At 30.5% G+C, this 23,537-nt stretch overlaps 1 protein-coding gene across 2 annotated transcripts in view; it reads left to right on the top strand.

Annotated features, from left to right (window-relative positions):
* The window catches only part of LOC111683356, a 99,078-nt gene extending 85,423 nt beyond the window's left edge, over positions 1 to 13,655 (top strand). Inside the window, exon 3 of one of the 2 annotated variants that reach the window (XM_046949295.1) lies at positions 13,510 to 13,655. In XM_046949295.1, the coding sequence (XP_046805251.1) occupies positions 13,510 to 13,518 (9 nt within the window). In that variant the 3' untranslated portion in view covers positions 13,519 to 13,655. Of the gene's footprint in view, positions 1 to 4,515; positions 4,664 to 13,509 lie in introns of those variants that run through there. The other variant, XM_046949291.1, reaches the window with a different exon arrangement.
* The last annotated feature ends 9,882 nt before the right edge of the window (positions 13,656 to 23,537 follow it).

Raw genomic sequence — 23,537 nt, 5'->3', positions numbered from 1 at the left:
TCAGTTCTAGTTCAGTTCTAGTTCAGTTCTAGTTCAGTTCTGGTTCAGTTCTAGTTCAGTTCTAGTTCAGTTCTAGTTCAGTTCTAGTTCAGTTCTAGTTCAGTTCTAGTTCAGTTCTAGTTCAGTTCTAGTTCAGTTCTAGTTCAGTTCTAGTTCAGTTCTAGTTCAGTTCTAGTTCAGTTCTAGTTCAGTTCTAGTTCAGTTCTAGTTCAGTTCTAGTTCAGTTCTAGTTCAGTTCTAGTTCAGTTCTACTTCAGTTCTAGTTCAGTTCTAGTTCAGTTCTAGTTCAGTTCTAGTTCAGTTCTAGTTCAGTTCTAGTTCAGTTCTAGTTCAGTTCTAGTTCAGTTCTAGTTCAGTTCTAGTTCAGTTCTAGTTCTAGTTCAGTTCTAGTTCTAGTTCAGTTCTAGTTCAGTTCTAGTTCAGTTCTAGTTCAGTTCTAGTTCAGTTCTAGTTCAGTTCTAGTTCAGTTCTAGTTCAGTTCTAGTTCAGTTCTAGTTCAGTTCTAGTTCAGTTCTAGTTCAGTTCTAGTTCAGTTCTAGTTCAGTTAAAGTTCAGTTCTAGTTCTAGTTCAGTTCCAGTTCAGTTCTAGTTCTAGTTCAGTTCTAGTTCAGTTCTAGTTCAGTTCTAGTTCAGTTCTAGTTCAGTTCTAGTTCAGTTTTAGTTCAGTTTTAGTTCAGTTCTAGTTCAGTTCTAGTTCAGTTCTAGTTCAGTTCTAGTTCAGTTCTAGTTCAGTTCTAGTTCAGTTCTAGTTCAGTTCTAGTTCAGTTCTAGTTCAGTTCTAGTTCAGTTCTAGTTCAGTTCTAGTTCAGTTCTAGTTCAGTTCTAGGTCAGTTCAGATCGAATCTAATTTAAATTGGTTCTCTCTCCCTTTTCCTATGCATGTAACAACATTCATGTCAACCAAATAATAACTATAACTGGTGCTAGTTAAGCCTGGATAATGGCGTCTTTTTATATTTTAGGTCATTGTTTTTTTTGTCTTGATATTTATGTTGTTGATGTTGGACTGTTTATTATAAGTTGTCTAACATTGTTGATAGTTCTTTTTCGTTGTTGGCTGGTTTTAATGGCTGTTCGTTAGTTGTTAAAAAGAAGACACAATTTTGTGTTGAAATTCCTCTAATTATTAAGAATATCCACGAGTTTCATATTTTACATAAGGATACAATCATAATACTTAGCCGCCCTCAGCAGTAAATATACACTACAAGAATTCTTTAAAGCACAAACACAAACAGGCCAAACACTTAAACTTTGCAGGAAACGGAAATGCTGGTGTTTGTTAGAATGTGTTGAATTTTGTCTGTTTCTAGTTCAGTTCTAGTTCAGTTCTAGTTCAGTTCTAGTTCAGTTCTAGTTCAGTTCTAGTTCAGTTCTAGTTCAGTTCTAGTTCAGTTAAAGTTCAGTTCTAGTTCTAGTTCAGTTCCAGTTCAGTTCTAGTTCTAGTTCAGTTCTAGTTCAGTTCTAGTTCAGTTCTAGTTCAGTTCTAGTTCAGTTCTAGTTCAGTTTTAGTTCAGTTTTAGTTCAGTTCTAGTTCAGTTCTAGTTCAGTTCTAGTTCAGTTCTAGTTCAGTTCTAGTTCAGTTCTAGTTCAGTTCTAGTTCAGTTCTAGTTCAGTTCTAGTTCAGTTCTAGTTCAGTTCTAGTTCAGTTCTAGTTCAGTTCTAGTTCAGTTCTAGGTCAGTTCAGATCGAATCTAATTTAAATTGGTTCTCTCCCTTTTCCTATGCATGTAACCAACATTCATGTCAACCAAATAATAACTATAACTGGTGCTAGTTAAGCCTGGATAATGGCGTCTTTTTATATTTTAGGTCATTGTTTTTTTTGGTCTTGATATTTATGTTGTTGATGTTGGACTGTTTATTATAAGTTGTCTAACATTGTTGATAGTTCTTTTTCGTTGTTGGCTGGTTTTAATGGCTGTTCGTTAGTTGTTAAAAAGAAGACACAATTTTGTGTTGAAATTCCTCTAATTATTAAGAATATCCACGAGTTTCATATTTTACATAAGGATACAATCATAATACTTAGCCGCCCTCAGCAGTAAATATACACTACAAGAATTCTTTAAAGCACAAACACAAACAGGCAAACACTTAAACTTTGCAGGAAACGGAAATGCTGGTGTTTGTTAGAATGTGTTGAATTTTGTCTGTATATTTTTCTTTTTTGGACTGGAGTGTGGGGTTCCACTTGATATTTTAGTCAAAATATTTATGGTTTACCAGAAACAAGTAATTTTTCGCACGAATGCCTTTTTTCACTCTATTTCTTGTCTTGTTATTTTTTTTTTCTTTATTTTAGTATAGAAATATTCTAAAAATTCTTACTTGCGTTGTGCTTTTGTTTTTGTTGCCATGATGGAAATACTAGAGGAGAATTCTCATGATGTCCTAGTTGAAGTCTTTGCGTTGGATATTTGCAAAACTTAGTAATAGAAAAAATAGGAGAAAAATCAGCACACACCAAACTAACACTTAACAATGACGAACACTAAAAGAACAAGTTGAAAAAAATTTCTCAAATATACTGAAGTTGGTTTTTGTTACTTTTCGAGGAAAAAAGGAAACTTACTTCATCATATTGTTGGCAGCCAAATTATATTGTGACTCTAAGCCATAAATCAAAATTCATGTAAGGATACCAGCACGCGTACACTCACACAAACCTTCCTACCTCATCCTTATATTGAAACATTAATATGTCTTTTGTATAGCAGTAGGAAAAACTTGTGATTAGATCTGGCCTAATATCTCTCCTTTTATCAGCCTTATTTTTTTAGATTTTAACAAGTAAAGGATGAAGAGTATGTTTTTCGTATATCACAACTACATTCATGGTTGCGTTAAATGGGAGAGGTTTTTTCTTGGCTTATTACTTTCTTCTTCCATCGTTGCCGCTTAAATCCAAATAACAATTTTTAATTACGACATACTTCACTGTAATTATTATTGAGGATCTTGTTGCTATTTCTTTGTGTAAAAAGGATAATAGTCATTATATGTGAAATACAATGACTAAATTGATATGGCTGTATACAATTTTTTTAAACGTTCAAGTTCTCTTATAGTTCTGTTCTAGTTATGTTCTAGTTCTGTTCTAGTTCTGTTCTAGTTCTGTTCTAGTTCTGTTCTAGTTCTGTTCTAGTTCTGTTCTAGTTCTGTTCTAGTTCTGTTCTAGTTCTGTTCTAGTTCTGTTCTAGTTCTGTTCTAGTTCTGTTCTAGTTCTGTTCTAGTTCTGTTCTAGTTCTGTTCTAGTTCTGTTCTAGTTCTGCTCTAGTTCTGTTCTAGTTCTGTTCTAGTTTTGTTCTAGTTCTATTCTAGTTCTGTTCTAGTTCTGTTCTACTTCACTTATAGTTCTGTTCTAGTCCTGTTCTACTTCAGTTATAGTTCTGTTCTAGTGTTGTTTTATTTCTGTTCTTCTACTTTAATTTCCTGTTTTAGCTCATTTATTTAAAATTGTATGGTTCTCTTTTTGCAAAAATTGTTTCTAAAAAGTAATAAAAATTTAAATATGTTATACTTTACTATAGTGTTCAGACTCTTAAATATGTAAATTATTAACGCATAAATAAGACAAGACAAGACATTTTCACATTTTATTACTTTTTCAAAAAAATTTGGTGTGAAAAAAATCCTAAAACAAATTAGTCCACCAAACATTTCTGGATGGCAAAGAAAACTAACTTAAATATTCACAAAAAAGAAATTTATAGAAAAACAAAATAATTATATAAAACTTTTGCAACTTTTGTTGCTGCAAACATGAAGAAAAAAAAAAATAAAATGGTACTGTTTATTTATAAGTAGTACATGTTTAACATCCCCGTTGGTGTCTTCGCAGCAGCAGCACAGTTATAAGGATCCCTTTCTAAAATGGCAGCAGAAACTAAGTAAAACAGGAAGCACTGTTTTGCTAAAATACACAAAACTATTTCGTTTAATAATAAATATTTAAGTATAAATAAACGGAAATATTAAAGTTTCTCTTGCTTATTATTACATTTTTTCAAATAAACTTTTAGCTTTTTTTTTTTTTTGTAATGCTATTTTATCAGCAACAACTTTGTTGCAACTAATTTTTGGTGGAATTGTTTGCTAAAATGTTGAACAAAATTCTTTCAGTTTATTTATTTATTTGTTTTTCTTTGTTTTTAATCCTTGAAATTAAATTTTGAAAATATGAGAAACTGCCAAAATAAAAGAGTAATTATGAGTTGTATATGAAATAATAATTATATTTTTTGTTGTTGCTGCAGAATTTTTTAGTATTTAAGAAAGATGATAAGAGTTTTTAAGGGTAACTAACACTGGGTTGGGAAAAGTTAATATGTAGTTTTTAAAATTTTTTCTTATGTTTTTTATTTATATTTTCTTTCGAGTACCTTTAATCAGCATTCTATTTATTAACCTAAGATTGAAGTAATTTATTATTTCGTTTTCCTGTTTAACATTTTTCTCATATAACACAATGTTGTTAATCAAACTTTTTCTCTTCTTTTTCTCTAATTTCAGGTAATTTTTCCATATTGTATGATTTATAATAGGAATACATCAACAACTCTTGTCATTTATGTAGGTTGTAAGTATATTGTTATTTATTTTCATCTCGTATCGAGTTACTAGTACCTAAGCTATCAAATCCGTAAACAAAAAATCCCTCCAAACATTTTTTAACAACACTAAAATCGAAGTATAGCAAGTAGTCCGACTCTTTGAAATAGTACCTAACTCTAAATATGTGTTAGTAACAAAAATGTATTTGTATTGGTGCATTCTAAACACACAGAGTTTTATAAAAAATTACAATTTTAAATTTGTTTTAATTTTCAATACCAAAAATTGAAACTCTGTTTGTAAAACAAGATTCAACAACAACAAAAATGAAATGTCAATAAATTAATAAAAAAAAATTTTTCCAGATCATAAAAATTAAACAAAATTTTAAATGAAAAGTGCATTAAAACTATTTAAAAAAATTGCAGTTTTTTTGTGGATAACTGCAATTACGCATTCGATCCTTAAAAGTGGTCAAAAAAGTAAGTTAAACATTTGAATGTTTTGACAAGTTTTAATTTCTCACAAGAGAGTCGATTTTACACGGCACTCGTAGGTGTGAGAGAGTAATTTCCTATATGTGAGAGTTGGACTACATGTTATACTTTGACTAAAATATTGTAAAACTTCTTAATTCTTTATTTCTTAAATTTTGTGCATAAATTAAGAACATAGCTCTAAAATATGACATATATTTAACAACTCATACATATCTTCAAATTGGCCGTTGCTCATGTCATGTGTAACATGGTTCGTTTCTAAAGTCAAATTGTATGTTGTCAAATAAATGAAAAAACTTAGTTGTTTTTTTTTTTTTTTTTTGCAAAAATCCAATAATGTTCTATAGAAATTTTATTTGGGTATTGTGTGCCTCTAAATTGGTTATAATGTATGGCATGTTAATCTGAACCCAATACACCAAATTAGAAGTGCTTATAGTCTAGTCTTCAGTCTACCCTACAGTCTAGTGTATAGTCTTGCCTACAGTTTAAAGTCTTGTCTATAGCCTTGTATGTTGTCTAGTCTGTAGTCTAGTCAATAATCTAGATTATAGTTCAGTCTATAGTCTAGTCTATAGTCTAGTCTATAGTCTAGTCTATAGTCCAGTCTATAGTCTAGTCTATAGTCTAGTCTATAGTCTAGTCTATAGTCTAGTCTATAGTCTAGTCTATAGTCTAGTCTATAGTCTAGTCTATAGTCTAGTCTATAGTCTAGTCTATAGTCTAGTCTATAGTCTAGTCTATAGTCTAGTCTATAGTCTAGTCTATAGTCTAGTCTATAGTCTAGTCTATAGTCTAGTCTATAGTCTAGTCTATAGTCTAGTCTATAGTCTAGTCTATAGTCTAGTCTATAGTCTAGTCTATAGTCTAGTCTATAGTCTAGTCTATAGTCTAGTCTATAGTCTAGTCTATAGTCTAGTCTATAGTCTAGTCTATAGTCTAGTCTATAGTCTAGTCTATAGTCTAGTCTATAGTTTAGTCTATAGTCTAGTATATAGTCTAGTCTATAGTCTAGTCTATAGTCTAGTCTATAGTCTAGCCTATAGTCTAGTATATAGTCTAGTCTATAGTCTAGTCTATAGTCTAGTCTATAGTCTAGTCTATAGTCTAGTCTATAGTCTAGTCTATAATCTAGTCTATAGTCTAGTCTATAGTCTAGTCTATAATCTAGTCTATAGTCTAGTCTATAGTCTAGTCTATAGTCTAGTCTATAGTCTAGTCTATAGTCTAGTCTATAGTCTAGTCTATAGTCTAGTCTATAGTCTAGTCTATAGTCTAGTCTATAGTCTAGTCTATAGTCTAGTCTATAGTCTAGTCTATAGTCTAGTCTATAGTCTAGTCTATAGTCTAGTCTATAGTCTAGTCTATAGTCTAGTCTATAGTCTAGTCTATAGTCTAGTCTATAGTCTAGTCTATAGTCTAGTCTATAGTCTAGTCTATAGTCTAGTCTATAGTCTAGTCTATAGTCTAGTCTATAGTCTAGTCTATAGTCTAGTCTATAGTCTAGTCTATAGTCTAGTCTATAGTCTAGTCTATAGTCTAGTCTATAGTCTAGTCTATAGTCTAGTCTATAGTCTAGTCTATAGTCTAGTCTATAGTCTAGTCTATAGTCTAGTCTATAGTCTAGTCTATAGTCTAGTCTATAGTCTAGTCTATAGTCTAGTCTATAGTCTAGTCTATAGTCTAGTCTATAGTCTAGTCTATAGTCTAGTCTATAGTCTAGTCTATAGTCTAGTCTATAGTCTAGTCTATAGTCTAGTCTATAGTCTAGTCTATAGTCTAGTCTATAGTCTAGTCTATAGTTTGGTCTATAGTCTAGTCTATAGTCTAGTCTATAGTCTAGTCTATAGTCTAGTCTATAGTCTAGTCTATAGTCTAGTCTATAGTCTAGTCTATAGTCTAGTCTATAGTCTAGTCTATAGTCTAGTCTATAGTCTAGTCTATAGTCTAGTCTATAGTCTAGTCTATAGTCTAGTCTATAGTCTAGTCTATAGTCTAGTCTATAGTCTAGTCTATAGTCTAGTCTATAGTTTAGTCTATAGTCTAGTATATAGTCTAGTCTATAGTCTAGTCTATAGTCTAGTCTATAGTCTAGTCTATAGTCTAGTCTATAGTCTAGTCTATAGTCTAGTCTATAGTCTAGTCTATAGTCTAGTCTATAGTCTAGTCTATAGTCTAGTCTATAGTCTAGTCTATAGTTTAGTCTATAGTCTAGTATATAGTCTAGTCTATAGTCTAGTCTATAGTCTAGTCTATAGTCTAGTCTATAGTCTAGTCTATAGTCTAGTCTATAGTCTAGTCTATAGTCTAGTCTATAGTCTAGTCTATAGTCTAGTCTATAGTCTGGTCTATAGTCTAGTCTATAGTCTAGTCTATAGTCTAGTCTATAGTCTAGTCTATAGTCTAGTCTATAGTCTAGTCTATAGTCTAGTCTATAGTCTAGTCTATAGTCTAGTCTATAGTCTAGTCTATAGTCTAGTCTATAGTCTAGTCTATAGTCTAGTCTATAGTCTAGTCTATAGTCTAGTCTATAGTCTAGTCTATAGTCTAGTCTATAGTTTAGTCTATAGTCTAGTATATAGTCTAGTCTATAGTCTAGTCTATAGTCTAGTCTATAGTCTAGTCTATAGTCTAGTAGTCTATAGTCTAGTATATAGTCTAGTCTATAGTCTAGTCTATAGTCTAGTCTATAGTCTAGTCTATAGTCTAGTCTATAGTCTAGTCTATAGTCTAGTCTATAGTCTAGTCTATAATCTAGTCTATAGTCTAGTCTATAGTCTAGTCTATAATCTAGTCTATAATCTAGTCTATAGTCTAGTCTATAGTCTAGTCTATAATCTAGTCTATAGTCTAGTCTATAGTCTAGTCTATAGTCTAGTCTATAGTCTAGTCTATAGTCTAGTCTATAGTCTAGTCTATAGTCTAGTCTATAGTCTAGTCTATAGTCTAGTCTATAGTCTAGTCTATAGTCTAGTCTATAGTCTAGTCTATAGTCTAGTCTATAGTCTAGTCTATAGTCTAGTCTATAGTCTAGTCTATAGTCTAATCTATAGTCTAGTCTATTACAAAGATTTGTGTATTGTTCTTTTTTTTGTATTTTTCTATGTATTAGGTTTGCATAGACAATTGTTGTCTTCCTAAAATATTTTAGTTTAACACCTCCTACTTGGAACTGCATTGTTGTAGATAGTATTACAAACTGCAGCTACAAAACAGTACTGGTGTCATACGAATCCTTGTAAAATTCTTTCACAAACTCTCCCCGAATGCATACATATGGAACATTCACATGCTGTTCGACATACTTGAGCATAAAATTTATTCAGATAAAGAAGAATGCGAAAATGCACGCACAACACACCTTCATAAGTCAGACACTGGAATTGCAGATAATCAAGCGTTTTGTATTGTTTTGCATTGTATTATTGTATAAGTGTGTGTATAAGTGAAGAAGTAAATTTCTTTTATTTCTTTATTTTATGCATCAAGAAATTTTCTTGTATTTATCCCCTTTTTCTCTCTTTGTATGACATTTTCATAGATATATACCAGTTTTCTGATAGGTACATGCTCATATTTCGTATATACATATATATTTGTTCATATAAATAGCTTAACAATATTAAAGGTAATCCCTAGCAGTTTAGAAGGATTTAGGGTATTCTCTTTATTAGTTTATATAACCAGAACTTTGAGTCGGTCTCCACGAGTTGCAGGGGTTTCATTATTTTTCACTACATTTAAGGTGCAAAAGGAAATGATTTTTTATACAATTCTTGTCTAAAATTTATGCAATTTGTGTGTGTGTGTTCACAAATTTATTTGATTGTCTATGTATGCACTGTTGTATGCATTTTCGTTTGCAGTGAATGCACTGTCTATATTCAATATAATTTTTCCCATACATTTGTAAATAGTTCAACAAAGTGTTCGAAAATGTTCAGACATATAGGAATATATGTAGCTATTAGGGTGCAAACTATTTGTTCTGCACAATTATATGACTGCTAAAGAATTTTAAGCTTAGTCCTAATATTTTCTTTAAAAGTGGCATGTAATCCTTAAACTTTATGTTATAACAAACTTTTGTAAGCTCCATGCTAATAATTCCACTCATCCGTATATTTGATAATAGACAACAACAATACTTTACTACCATTACAAAATTCCTAAAATATTATTTAGATTTATACGCATTGTTTGATTTATAGATCGCTATTATATAGTATCTTTTTTTATGCAGAAGTATTTTTATTTGTCACATCCGTATTTATTGTAAAATACATTTAAAATACATGTGTATTGATTTTAGACATTGATAGATTATTGTATTTGTATTTACTAGGGAATTTATTTGATAATTCTATTTCTATGTATTTTTTGAAAATATGATTTAACAGGTGATTGCTGCTAATGGAATAACTAATTGAAAATGTATAGAAATCGAGTTAAAATAAAATTCAATAATGTTCAAAATCAAATTTCTGTTGACAGAGTAATGTAATGTTCAAAAACATTGTTTGCGAAATAAATATTTGTGAACGTAGAAAGAATAGAATGTATTACTGAAATTTTTTCAGAGACGAACTTTCTTTTTAGTATTTTTAAACAAAATTTAAGTCGATTCGATTTACATCTTGAATATCGGTAAATATTTTTATTAGCACTGTGTGGCACAACCAAAATCTGCGTAAGGTCCTGACGTATTACTTTGATGTTTGTAGTCTAACTTCTGGTCTGGACTGAAATATAGCCGAGACTGTAGAATGAACTGTAGTCTATATAATGTACTATAAATTAGACTATATACATGACTGTAGGCTAACCAATTTACTAGACTACAGACTATACTATAGACTAGACTATAGACTAGACTATAGACTAGACTATAGACTAGTCTATAGACTAGACTATAGACTAGACTATAGACTAGATTATAGACTAGACTATAGACTAGACTATAGACTAGACTATAGACTAGACAATAGACTAGACTATAGACTGGACTATAGGCTAGACTATAGACTAGACTATAGACTAGACTATGGACTAGACTATAGACTAGACTATAGACTAGACTATAGACTAGACTATAGACTAGACTATAGACTAGACTATAGACTAGACTATAGACTAGACTATAGACTAGACTATAGACTAGACTATAGACTAGACTATAGACTAGACTATAGACTAGACTATAGACTAGACTATAGACTAGACTATAGACTAGACTATAGACTAGACTATAGACTAGACTATAGACTAGACTATAGACTAGACTATAGGCTAGACTATAGATTAGTCTATAGACTAGACTATAGACTAGACTATAGACTAGACTATAGGCTAGACTATAGACTAGACTATAGGCTAGACTATAGACTAGACTATAGACTAGACTATAGACTAGACTATAGACTAGACTATAGACTAGACTATAGACTAGACTATAGACTAGACTATAGACTAGACTATAGACTAGACTATAGACTAGACTATAGACTAGACTATAGACTAGACTATAGACTAGACTATAGACTAGACTATAGACTAGACTATAGACTAGACTATAGACTAGACTATAGACTAGACTATAGACTAGACTATAGACTAGACTATAGACTAGACTATGGACTAGATTATAGACTAGACTATAGACTAGACTATAGACTAGACTATAGACTAGACAATAGACTAGACAATAGACTAGACTATAGATTAGACTATAGACTAGACTATAGACTAGACTATAGACTAGACTATAGACTAGACTATAGACTAGACTATAGACTAGACTATAGACTAGACTATAGACTAGACTATAGACTAGACTATAGACTAGACTATAGACTAGACTATAGACTAGACTATAGACTAGACTATAGACTAGACTATAGACTAGACTATAGACTAGACTATAGACTAGACTATAGACTAGACTATAGACTAGACTATAGACTAGACTATAGACTAGACTATAGACTAGACTATAGACTACACTATAGAATAGACTATAGACTAGACTATAGACTAGACTATGGACTAGACTATAGACTAGACTATGGACTAGACTATAGACTAGACTATAGACTAGACTATAGACTAGACTATAGGCTAGACTATAGACTAGACTATAGGCTAGACTATAGACTAGACTACAGTCTAGACTATAGACTACACTATAGAATAGACTATAGACTACACTATAGAATAGACTATAGACTAGACTATAGACTAGACTATAGACTAGACTATTGACTAGACTATAGACTAGACTATAGACTAGACTATAGACTAGACTATAGACTAGACTATAGACTAGACTATAGACTAGACTATAGACTAGACTATAGACTAGACTATAGACTAGACTATAGACTAGACTATAGACTAGACTATAGACTAGACTATAGACTAGACTATAGAATAGACTATAGACTAGACTATAGACTAGACTATAGACTAGACTATAGACTAGACTATAGACTAGACTATAGACTAGACTATAGACTAGACTATAGACTAGACTATAGACTAGACTATAGACTAGACTATAGACTAGACTATAGACTAGACTATAGACTAGACTATAGACTAGACTATAGACTAGACTATAGACTAGACTATAGACTAGACTATAGACTAGACTATAGACTAGACTATAGACTAGACTATAGACTAGACTATAGACTAGACTATAGACTAGACTATAGACTAGACTATAGACTAGACTATAGACTAGACTATAGACTACACTATAGGCTAGACAATAGAATAGACTATAGACTAGACTATAGACTAGACTATAGACTAGACTATAGACTAGACTATAGACTAGACTATAGACTAGACTATAGACTAGACTATAGACTAGACTATAGACTAGACTATAGAATAAACTATAGACTAGACTATAGACTTGACTATGGACTAGACTATGGGCTAGACTATAGACTAGACTATAGACTATACTACAGACTAAGCATAGATTAGATTATATACTATGGACTGTAAATAATACTGTAGACTAGGCATATCAAAATTTTTCAAATAAACTTTTTTGAAACAAAAATAATAAAAAAATTACGACATACTACAATACCACCGTACAACATCGATTATGAATTGGACAATTGATATTCAAAAGTACTTAATTTTTATAATTTGTTAAAAATTTTAATTAAACTACTTTTTTAATACAATAACAAAAAAGAACACGTATTTAAAAAAAAAAAAAAACAAAAAAAACAAAACCATGAATCAATTATTATAACAATTTCCAACAAATTGTACTTAAAAATTCTTTACAATTGCATATTTTTGTGAAAATAGTTTTGTAGGTAAACCCTGACACTCATTATCATAAACATTTTTTAACAATCATATCAAGTGCTGCAGTATATATGTAGAGTTGGTAGCAGTAAAAGTGCTACTGATATTACATACTATCAACAGTAATATATTTATATTGTATTTGCAGCTGTTTTCTTTTTTACTTGTTGGTAGAAGAAGGAGTAGCATAATGTTTAACATGTTCTGCAATATTGTTGACAACAATAAAAACAGGCAACAGGAGCATGTTTCAGCAGCAGCAAATGTTTTCATAAATGGCACTTTAAGAACACAAATAAAAGTAAAATTGTTCACATATGTGTTGGTTGGTCTCATAATTTTAATGTTTGTTGTCTTCTTTCAACTGCAGAAGTGCCTGTGGTTTAACACAAACATTTGTGTCACTGTTGTCTGTTTGTTTGAAATTTCTTTTATTTTTGGGGTTATTTTATTTATTAAACCTTTCAAATATTTTACTTTTGTATAAATTAATGACACTTTAATGTAGAAATATTGAAATAAAATATTCTTATATCTTATATATTTCATATAAATTAATAGAAAAATCCCCTAAAGTATGCTAAAGTATTTAGTTAAATATGTACATAACAAATGGAGTATGTTTTTTCGGGTTAATGTCTGTGCTAGTGTTTTAGTATAAAAAGTTTAGCATACTTTATTTGTAAAATATTTACAAAAAATTGTAGCATATACTCTAGGGTAAAAAAATGGAAACTAGATTTATATGTATTTGGTTTATTTTTTAGTTTTAGGGAATTTTAAAGTTTCTAAAAAAAGGTTCTTGTGGTAATGTAGGTTTTTCTATTATATTGAATATGCAAACAAGGAAACTTTAGAGACTGACAATATGTTACAGGACCATAAATAAAAAATAAGTAGCATATTTTTGGGGTATATATATAATAATTAAAATTTAACAATTTACCATAATAGTCATTAAGTTTACATATGTGTTGTAAAAATTAATTTATTTTAAAAAAGTTTTTTTTCTATAATGAATGGTTTTATTGGGAAATAAAATAATAAAATTTATTTTCCCCTATTCTTTTGTTGCATAAAAGTATTAAAATTAAATTTATTTTAATTTTATTTTTAGGTAATTTAACTACAAGTTATGTGACTAAGATGAAAAATGAAGTGTTGTTATTTGTAAGTATAATAGATGTAAACTTAAAATTCTCATTTGGACTTTTGTCTAGACTTTTGTCTATTTTGGACTATTGCCTAGTGTTAAGTTTTGCCTTAAGTGTGAACTGTAGTTTAGTTTAAAGTTTAGTTCATATTCTGGACTATAGTCTAGTCTAAAGTCTGGACTATAGTCCAGTCTATAGTCTGCACTTTAGTATAGAATGTAGTCTGGACTATAGTATACTTTAGACTAGTCCAGACTACAGTCTATATTATAGACCAGACTATAGACTGAACTATAGCCAAGCCCATAGTCTTTTCTCTACCATACTACTATACTATTTGCTAGTCTATGTTCTTAACTGTAGTCTGGGATCTAGTGTATAGTTAAGTCTATAGTCAAGACTATAGTCAAATCTATAGTCAAGACTACAGTTAAGTCTATAGTCAAGACTATAGTTAAGTCTATAGTCAAAACTATAGTCAAGTCTATAGTCAAGACTATAATCAAGTCTATAGTTAAGACAATAGTTAAGTCTATAGTCAAGACAATAGTTAAGTCTATAGTCAAGACTATAATCAAGTCTATAGTCAAGTTTATAGTCAAGACTATAGTCAAGTCGATAGTCAAGTCTATAGTCAAGTCTATAGTCAAGTCTATAGTCAAGTCTATAGTCTAGTTTATAGTCAACACTATAGTCAAGTTTTTAGTATATAGTCAAGTCTATAGTGAAGACTATAGTCAAGTTTATAGTCTATAGTTAAGTCTATAGTCTAGTGACTAGACTATAGTCTTGAATATAGACTAGACTCTAGTCTATAGTCATGTCTGTAGTAAAGAATATTGTCTATGTTCTTAACTGTAGTCTGGGATCTAGTGTAGTATGGACATTATCCCAGTTTATACTACGAAATATAGCGAAGTATTTAGTTTAGTGGATAGTCCAGCTTACAGATCGAATTATAGTCTAATCTATAGTAAGGACTATAATCTATTTTATAGAAATGGCTATTGACTAGTTAATAGTCTGTGTTATAGTCTAGATTGTAGCATAGTCTATAGTCTTTACTATTGTATACTCTAGTTATAATAGTTGCAGTATGTACTACAGTCCAGTCAATAGACAAGTATATAATCTAGACTATAGTCTATAGTCTGAATCATAGCTTAGTCTATAGTCAGGACTTTAGTAGTTCAGGAATATAGTCTAGACTTTAATCTGAATTATAAGATATTATATTGTCTACATTCTAAACTATATTCTAGTCTATAGTCAAGACTATAGTCAGCCAATAGTCAATACTATAGTCAGTCTATAGTCAAGACTATAGTCAGGTGTATAGTGAAGACTATCGTCAAGTCTATAGTCAAGTCTATAGACAAGACTATAGTCAAGACTATAGCAAAGTCTACAGTCAAGATTATAGTCAAGTCTATAGTCAAGAATGTAGTCAAGTCTATAATCAAGACTATAGTCAAGTCTATAGTCAAGACTATAGTTAAGTCTATAGTCAAGACTATAGTCAAGTTTATAGTCAAGTCGATAGTCGAGTCTATAGTCAAGTCTATAGTCAAGTCTATAGTCTAGTTTATAGTCAAGACTATAGTCAAATCTTTAGTAAAAACTATTGTCAAGTCTACACTCAAGACTATAGTCAAGACTATAGTCAAGTCTATAGTCAAGCATATAGTCAAGTATATAGTCTAATCTGTAGTCAAGAATATAGTTATGTCTAACGTCAATATTATGGTCTACAGTGAAGACTATAGTCAAGACTATAGTCAAGACTATAGTCAAGACTATAGTCAAGTCTATAGTCAAGACTATAGTCAATTCTACAGTCAAGACTATAGTCAAGTCAAGACCACAGTGAATACTGTAGGCAGTATTAGACTATAGTCCTATAGTTCTGAACTATAATTTACTTTGGAGCTTGAACTATAGTTTACTCTATAAGTATGTTTGTTTTTTGCGGTTTCCATGTTCTCACTTAAGAAAGAGAAAGAAAAATGTATCATAGATTTTTTTCTTTGCACTGTGTACCTCTTACTTGTATCATCCATCATACACCATAGTCCTTATTAAATTAAAACAAATTTATTGAAAAATTTTATTAATGCAGTATTTCATGACTGTTAAGCAAATAGCACTTACTGTCAAGTCCTAATTATGTCTTTGCATCAAAAATCCTCAAATACATAAAAGATTTTAATGGGGATCAAATATTTTTGTAATAACAAAAGAGCATACACACACAAACAACACAAACACATCTGCTGACATGTAGCAATCTGCAATACTTAAATTGTCATAAAAAGCGGAAATAAAAAACTATACAATATGTTTTACTTGTAAAGCCATTAACTTTTCAACCAAAATAAAAAAAAAATACTCAGAAGAAAAGGACATAAAATAGAAATCAACAGTGGACAAAACAACAACTGAAAAAATGAGCAGAAGAGCTATAAATACATAAAAATCTCAAGGGTTCTATAGTGAGTTTGTTTGTCGGTCTTTCTGTCTGTCTGTCCGTCCGACCGTTTGTCTTAGTGTTTGTCTGTCTCTCCTGCCAACCCAGTGACATTTAAATACGCGACCTCTTATCACAATTACAAAAAAACATATTTGACATTTTTGCGTACATTTTTTTTTTGTGGGATACTAAAAATGGATCTTTCCCCAGGCATATAAAAATACTTACGTACACGTTCATACAATGTTCAAAAAAAGGTTTTTTTTTTTAAATAAACACAAAACTACCAACTACAACAAGAGAAATTTTTCAAATATTTCTAACGTTTGACATTTTAATCAAGCGCCTTGGTTGTTGTGCTGATGATGATGATATTTCTTATTTTGTTGTTGTATTTGTTATTGTACAGTGGGGTAAAAAGGGAAATGTTTTCACTTTCGAACATTTAAAACATATAGAGACTTAACTATTGGGTCCTAGAGCCGAATTTTTAAAACAAAATTTACTGCTTGGCTTCGGATTTGTTTAAAATCTCAGCAATTTCTATTCCATAACCCACTGTGCACTATACATAGTTGAAATTTGTTTGGTTGGCTCATTGGTACGATTCATGTCTCCCTGGTGTATAATGATAATGATGACGACGATGGAACAAACATTCATCATCATTATCAGCGGCAGTGTCATCATCATCATTATTTGCAAAATTGTTCATTTTTTTCTTCTATTTCATAGAAATTATAATGAAAATGTAAATGACGATGATGATGATAATGATGTTTCCTTTGGTCACAACTATTAAATAAAAGTTTTTTTTCGTTTCTTTACTTTTCACATTTTAGTTTAATGAATGCGTCATGTTTAATGAAAAGAAATTATTTTCGTTAAATGAAAGTGCTGGTGAATGGCATGATGGCGCCTATATACACCTCTTTAATTTTCCGCCTCCTTCTCTAAATGACTTATTGACAAAGTGGTATAACGAACTGATTTTTAATTTTAAAGGCCAACATTAAATAAATATTTGTATAGGTTTTCGCTTTTATAAGACAACATTGCGATGAGGACGATTTCTCCTCACCAACAACAACATTCATACTCTTGATCAAATTATCGAACAAACTTAAACGTGAGAAAAATGTCTTAACCAAAAAAATAAAAGAAAACATTTTAATGCGTTGGGATGCCAATGACAAACAAAATGTCAACATTGACAATTGATATAACAAGTTGTGCGCTGCTTCACGACAAAAAAAAAAAAAGACAAACAAAGAATTTTTTTTATATATTTGTTTCTTTTTCAATACGCGGTCTTTTCCCATACTTCTTTCTTGATTAAATTTTATGTTTATTTTTATTATTATTATTTTTTTTTTGAACTAAAACCATAAACCATGAATAGTCAAGTTTTCTCTTACATTCTTTTGTCTACTTTACTTTTCATTTATAGTTAAAGCCTGTTTATATACTACAGTTTTCTTTCTTTTTTTTTTTTGGTTAACGTATTTATTATTCGCAAATGTAGGCAACCAGGCAATCATTGCAGTTACCATACTTGAAATGGAATTTTTGATTAACCGTGATGGTTCTCTTTTTTCCACTTGGCAAAGCAAATGGGTCAAGATATTTTTTTTATATCTTTTTTTTCATTTTGGGATTAATTTGCATAGTAGCACCGTTGAGATTTATAATATTAGCCCCTTTAGAGGGAGAAGCGAAAAAAAAACAAATTATTAATGGATTACAAAGAAAACGTGAATTTGAGTTGAGATTAATATGGAAAATATTTAATACAAATATTAAAGGCAAAAGGTGGAAACAAATTTATTATGTTCTCTGAAAGATATTGGGTTTTTTAAAGAAAATCCGCAGCTAAATGTCTTACATTCGATCGATCGATGTGCATATTCAATCGATGGTTGAAAATATCTTGAGTTGCTGCTTTATTATTTTATAGTTTTAGGATATAAATGGTTTGCTATATTAAGTGAGAGATCTAGATATTTGCAAAATGATCTTCTCTTTTGGCTTCAGTAAAGCTAATCTTAAACGTCAACTATGACTACTGTTGTCTACGCTCTTTGCTTTGGTTAAGGTCTCGGAGGCCTTGTGGTCCATTCTGTTTCCCTTAATTTCCTTGATTCTTGTGTTATCATAATAAAACCGATCATGATTACTTGTGACGCATCTCTGAGACAGTTCAAATCATGAGCACTAACAAGGTAGAGTAGTCTGTGATCTTGTAAGGCTAGGCAGTCTCATAATTAGTTGGTTATTTAGTTGTTTAGTTATTTAGTTATTTAGTTATTTAGTTATTTAGTTATTTAGTTATTTAGTTATTTAGTTATTTAGTTATTTAGTTACTTAGTTATTTAGTTATTTAGTTATTTAGTTATTTAGTTATTTAGTTATTTAGTTATTTAGTTATTTAGTTATTTAGTTATTTAGTTATTTAGTTATTTAGTTATTTAGTTATTTAGTTATTTAGTTATTTATTATTTATTTAGCTAATTAGTTATTTATTATTTATTTAGCTAATTAGTTATTTAGTTAGTTAGTTCAGTCCGAAGAAACACACCTTGGCCTCTATCGGGCCTCAGGTGGTAATTGAACCCACCACCTCCGTTAGACTGGGGCACTAATTATTAACCTACCGGAGGTCACACCGGACAGTCACACAAAAAGTGTGTGACTACTTCTTCTTAATCATCCAAAAAGTATCTATAACTTGGGACATATGTCCAATCATATAGTGTCCAGTAATTATACCATTGAAAAACCAAATAAAGTTTTTCTAATGGGCGAGGGTATCCTTGTCCTATACATTCTCAAAGTTGGATATTGACGATATTTGACGACCTAAGTTCCATCACATTCAAAGCCCAGTCATCTATCAATTTTGATAGGCTTACCAGTGGAGAGTAAATGTCCCTTTAAGCAAGATTTAAGTCCATGGCGAACCTTTGTTTGTGCATTCATCAGAAACTTGTCTGAAAGACCGTGCTGGTGTTAGGTATTCGAAGAAACAGTAGGATTCAGTTGTTCTGAAAATTAGAATAAAACAGCCAGCTATATACTTTCCTTTAAACAATTTTTCTTCAACTTTTCATAACATTATTCTTATTATTTTCCATTATTCATAAATTATTCAACAACAACGACAAAGTATTGCATATTTTAAGGCGCACTATAAACAAATATATTGGTGCATATTTCAAAGATTTATCATACTTCTTGATGCTCTTATTATATTATAAATAAATTCTTTATATGCCATCCAACGTGCAGCAAGCAAATTTAATTATACATTTTTTTGTTAACTCTACATTAAAATTTTTTCTTTTTATCCTTGTATAACGAGCATTTTTACCATATGACACCGGAGACGTGTTTTTTGTTGTTGCTATTGCTGTTACAATTCTCAATGACCTTGTGTACGTTAGAGACTAAAGGTTCACTATTCTATTATACGAATACAATTCATTATACTCTGGGCAACAACACACAGAAAAATAATGTATAGAAAGAAAGTATTATGATAGTGGGGAGAGTGGGTGTTGGTGGTAGTAGTGTAAAGGATATGAATTTTATATAAGAAATTTTCAATATAAATGCAAATTATGATTTAAAACAGGCAGTAGCACAAGTTTAAAATCTTTGAACGTAACAAATGGTAAATGGTGAAAATGAATGAGATGTTGGAAAAAAAGAAGCAAAAAGATTTCAAAAATTGCAATTTGTATTAAAGCTAGAAGTTAGGAAATGAAAAATTATACTTTGTTATTTAACTATTCTTGTTTCTCTCTGGTGGTTTCGAATGCTGGTGAATGGGTCTAATCTTAATATTTATGCAAAACTATTATTACCTTTTGTTAAACTTTGCTATGAGTTAATAAATGTATTTATATTATTTAAATATTTCGGCCTTTTGTTGAAATTTCTATGAAAAAAAATATGTGCATTATGTTAGAGAATATATATTTTAAGCCCTACTTTCTCAAATTAGCTAATTATACTTTGGAGGTGATAATAATAATTTTTAATCTCTTTTTTGAACAATTATCGAATATTAATGGATTCATGATTTTTTTTATAAATCCTTTGTTTCCGTCTTTTTCCTATGAAAATTGTCCTAAAATCAGACACAAGAAGCATACTGGAAGCTTAACATGAATGTATTCGATATGATTTAACGTTAAGCCCTGTCAATCAAACTAATCGATAAAGTTATGTGTCCTTGACGCTAAAGTAAAACTGTGAGTCTGTACCGAATGAAACAGATTTGTTGATCAGCACAACGATCTTTCACATACAACAAAACCTTTTAAAAACTATTTAGAAGAACGTGTCTGGGAAGTTCTTCTGCACCGAATCTCTAAACCGAATCTCTTTTCCATTGCGATTACCAAAAGCATAAGAGATCGTATGCAAAGCCCAGTTAAGCAGCACAATCCATACCAAAATTAAATTTCCTTGACGCTAAGGTAAAACTGGGAGTCTATACCGAATGCAACTGATTTGTTGATCAGCACAACGATCTTTTACATAATACTTACAATACCTTTCAAAAACTATTTAGAATGAATAGTTTGGGAAGTTTTTGTGCACAGAATCTTAGGTCCATTGCGATTGCCAAAAGCGTCAGAGATAAGGCCGGTCAAGCAATCTAATCGATACTAAAGTTAAATATCCTGTCTGTACCGAATGCAACTGATTTGTTCATCAGCATAACGATCTTCCACATACTACAATACTTTCTAAAAACTGTTTAGAATAAAGTGTTGGGGAAGCTTTTCTGCACCGAAAGTCCAAACTTTTCTCAGTTCGACTACTTTTTATTACAATTGTTTGTCTCAAAAGTTGAGCAGCGCTCTCTTTAATACCTTTTCATACCCACCATGAAAAAAGATGGGGGGTATATTGATTTTGTCATTCCGTTTATAACACATCAAAATATTGATCATAGACCCCACAAAAGTATATATATTCTATGCCCTTATTAAATTCTAAGACGATCTAGCAATGTCTGTCCGTCTGTCTGTTGAAAGCACAATAGAGTCCGAACGGGAAGAGCTAGAGTGTTGAAATTTTCCACAAATACTTGTTATAGGTTTGTTTATTATTAAAAATGGGTAATATGAGTCCACGTTTTCTTATAGTCCCCATACAAATGGTCCCCCATCTGCCCAGCAAAAAAAATCTTAAAATTTTTGTAATGAGTAATCTAGAAAATGTAATTATTTAATACATTACCACGTAATGAGTGGTCGTTATCAATAACATTATTTAATTGTTTTAAAATGGGATTTGTAGCCAATTTATCTAAAGCATCTATCCAACGATCGAATGTGGATCGAATCGTAGTTTATATTAGTATTTTAAGAAACGTCAATAAAATAACTAGTTAATAAGCGGAAGTAAGCGGAGTAAGCGAAAAGATTACTAAATATAACCCTAGCAAAAAAAGAACTTCAAAAGAAGCGAAATAATAAGGCTTGTCATTTGAGGGATGTTGTTATTATTTGTTTCCAAATTCACTACATCTGAAGTGATTCTCAGGAAGTAATTTTTCTGTTCTTTTTTTTGAGAATTATAAGGATAAACATCACTTCCACATAAGCAAAAAAAAAAAAATCACTTAGTGCTACCTTTGAAGTAGTGATAAATGTTATTCTTTTGGAAGTACTTAATTTTAATTTTGTGGGGGCATTTTCTACTACTAAATTTAGTTGTCGACAGATAAAATAATTCATCTATCATAACTACACCAATAGAAAATCAAATTTTATCCTTGTACCAAACTTCAAAAAGTTTCTATGTATATAGTACAAAACAAATTCGTTACTGTCTAACCTGCACTTTATTATTAATAGTTCTTTTTTCTTAGTAGCCACAAAATATTTTTGTACATTGCCAATTTCCCAGTAGTCCTGCGGTTTTTTGTACATATTTGTTATATAGAATTTTTGTTTTTGTCTGGTGTGTTAAATTTTTTTTCTAGAATTTTGAAACTCACTTACACACAATTCCCTGTAGTATAGAAATGTTTGTAAAATAGAAAGGACGCAATATTTTTAACATGTTTAACTATATAACGAAACTTAAGTCTTGTTAGATTTCAAAAACTGGTACACCACTAATGTTTATGCAACTGTGTAAAGGTATAAATGGATTTTTTTTATATATTTTATGGAATTTTTTTTTCTCTATTGTGGCGTAGTTTTGATTTACATTTTTCCCACACTCATACAAATTTTCCAGTTAATGGAGTCACGTATAGAGTGACAAATAACTGTACATTAGCAGAAAAAATCACAAAGAAGCCAAGGAAAACTGTTAGCAGTAAATCTCTTTTAGCCAGCTGTTAAATTTCTTTTCTTGGTTTTCATACAAAATATTCAAAAAATCTTTATATTTCTCTTTAATTTTTAACAATGCCTTAAAGTATGCAATTATTTATGAAATTTTATGTTTAGCCTAAAGATATGCTTCTTCATATGTTTACGTATTTTTTGACATTGCTTAACATTAACCTAAAATTATGTTACTTTTGTCACTCTTTTCATTTTTATTTTTTTCCTTGCTTCTTCTCCTAAAAGTAGTCTCTACAACTTTACATGATTCAAGGAATATGTTCCTCGTTGTTTTTGGGTGTTTCTCTGCCTAGTACCTAGTCGTATTTATGGATTTTTACCCATTTTAGAAGTAAAAGATATTTGTGCTTGAAGGCAAGATTGGTAATTTTAACGTTTTGTTTTCGCATTATATCTACTTTTGCCTCTCGCTATAGACAAACAGTTTTTTGTTTGTCTTACGTTGCCAATTTAGTGTTTTTTCTCTTAAGGGGTAATATAATTGTTGTTTTATGGCCATTAACTGCTGGCTTTTAAATAGACATTTATTAGCTTGTTTGGAAATTTGTCTATGTAGGGAAATGTCTTTTTTTTTTGTTGAGTGGGTGTATAAAAGAAGTTTGTCATATTAAATGTACATAACTAGCGTATACGGTTTGATTTGAAATATGAAACTTCTGGAAAGTATGTCTGATAGAACTGCTTAAGAAATGGATTTCTAAAATATCTAGAATCTTTAGGATTATGTTTATGATTCTTAGGAACACAAAGCCAGACATTGGTTTCATAATTTCATAAATTTTCATAAATTTCATAACGTAAGATCAGTCATTCTCGGCTAAAACTTTTTATTTGTTTTGATAATATTTTCATCTGTTGTTTTAGAATTTTACTCATTCATCCCTTATTAATGATCAATTTGTAGATGTTTATTAGAAATTTTTTTAAAGGATATCTGATCTCAGAAATTTTGATTTCAACATATAGACAGACGGACAGATAGACATGCTGGCGAAAAAATATGATGACAGACAGAAACCGACATACACAGACAGACACTGACAGGCACAGACAGACACAGACAGACACAGACAGACACAGACAGACACAGACAGACACAGACAGACACAGACAGACACAGACAGACACAGACAGACACAGACAGACA

Source organism: Lucilia cuprina, chromosome 4 (assembly GCF_022045245.1).
Source record: "Lucilia cuprina isolate Lc7/37 chromosome 4, ASM2204524v1, whole genome shotgun sequence".
Lineage (NCBI taxonomy): Eukaryota > Metazoa > Arthropoda > Insecta > Diptera > Calliphoridae > Lucilia > Lucilia cuprina.
Note: the sequence above shows the minus strand (reverse complement) of the source record. Positions and strands in the feature narration are given on the sequence as shown.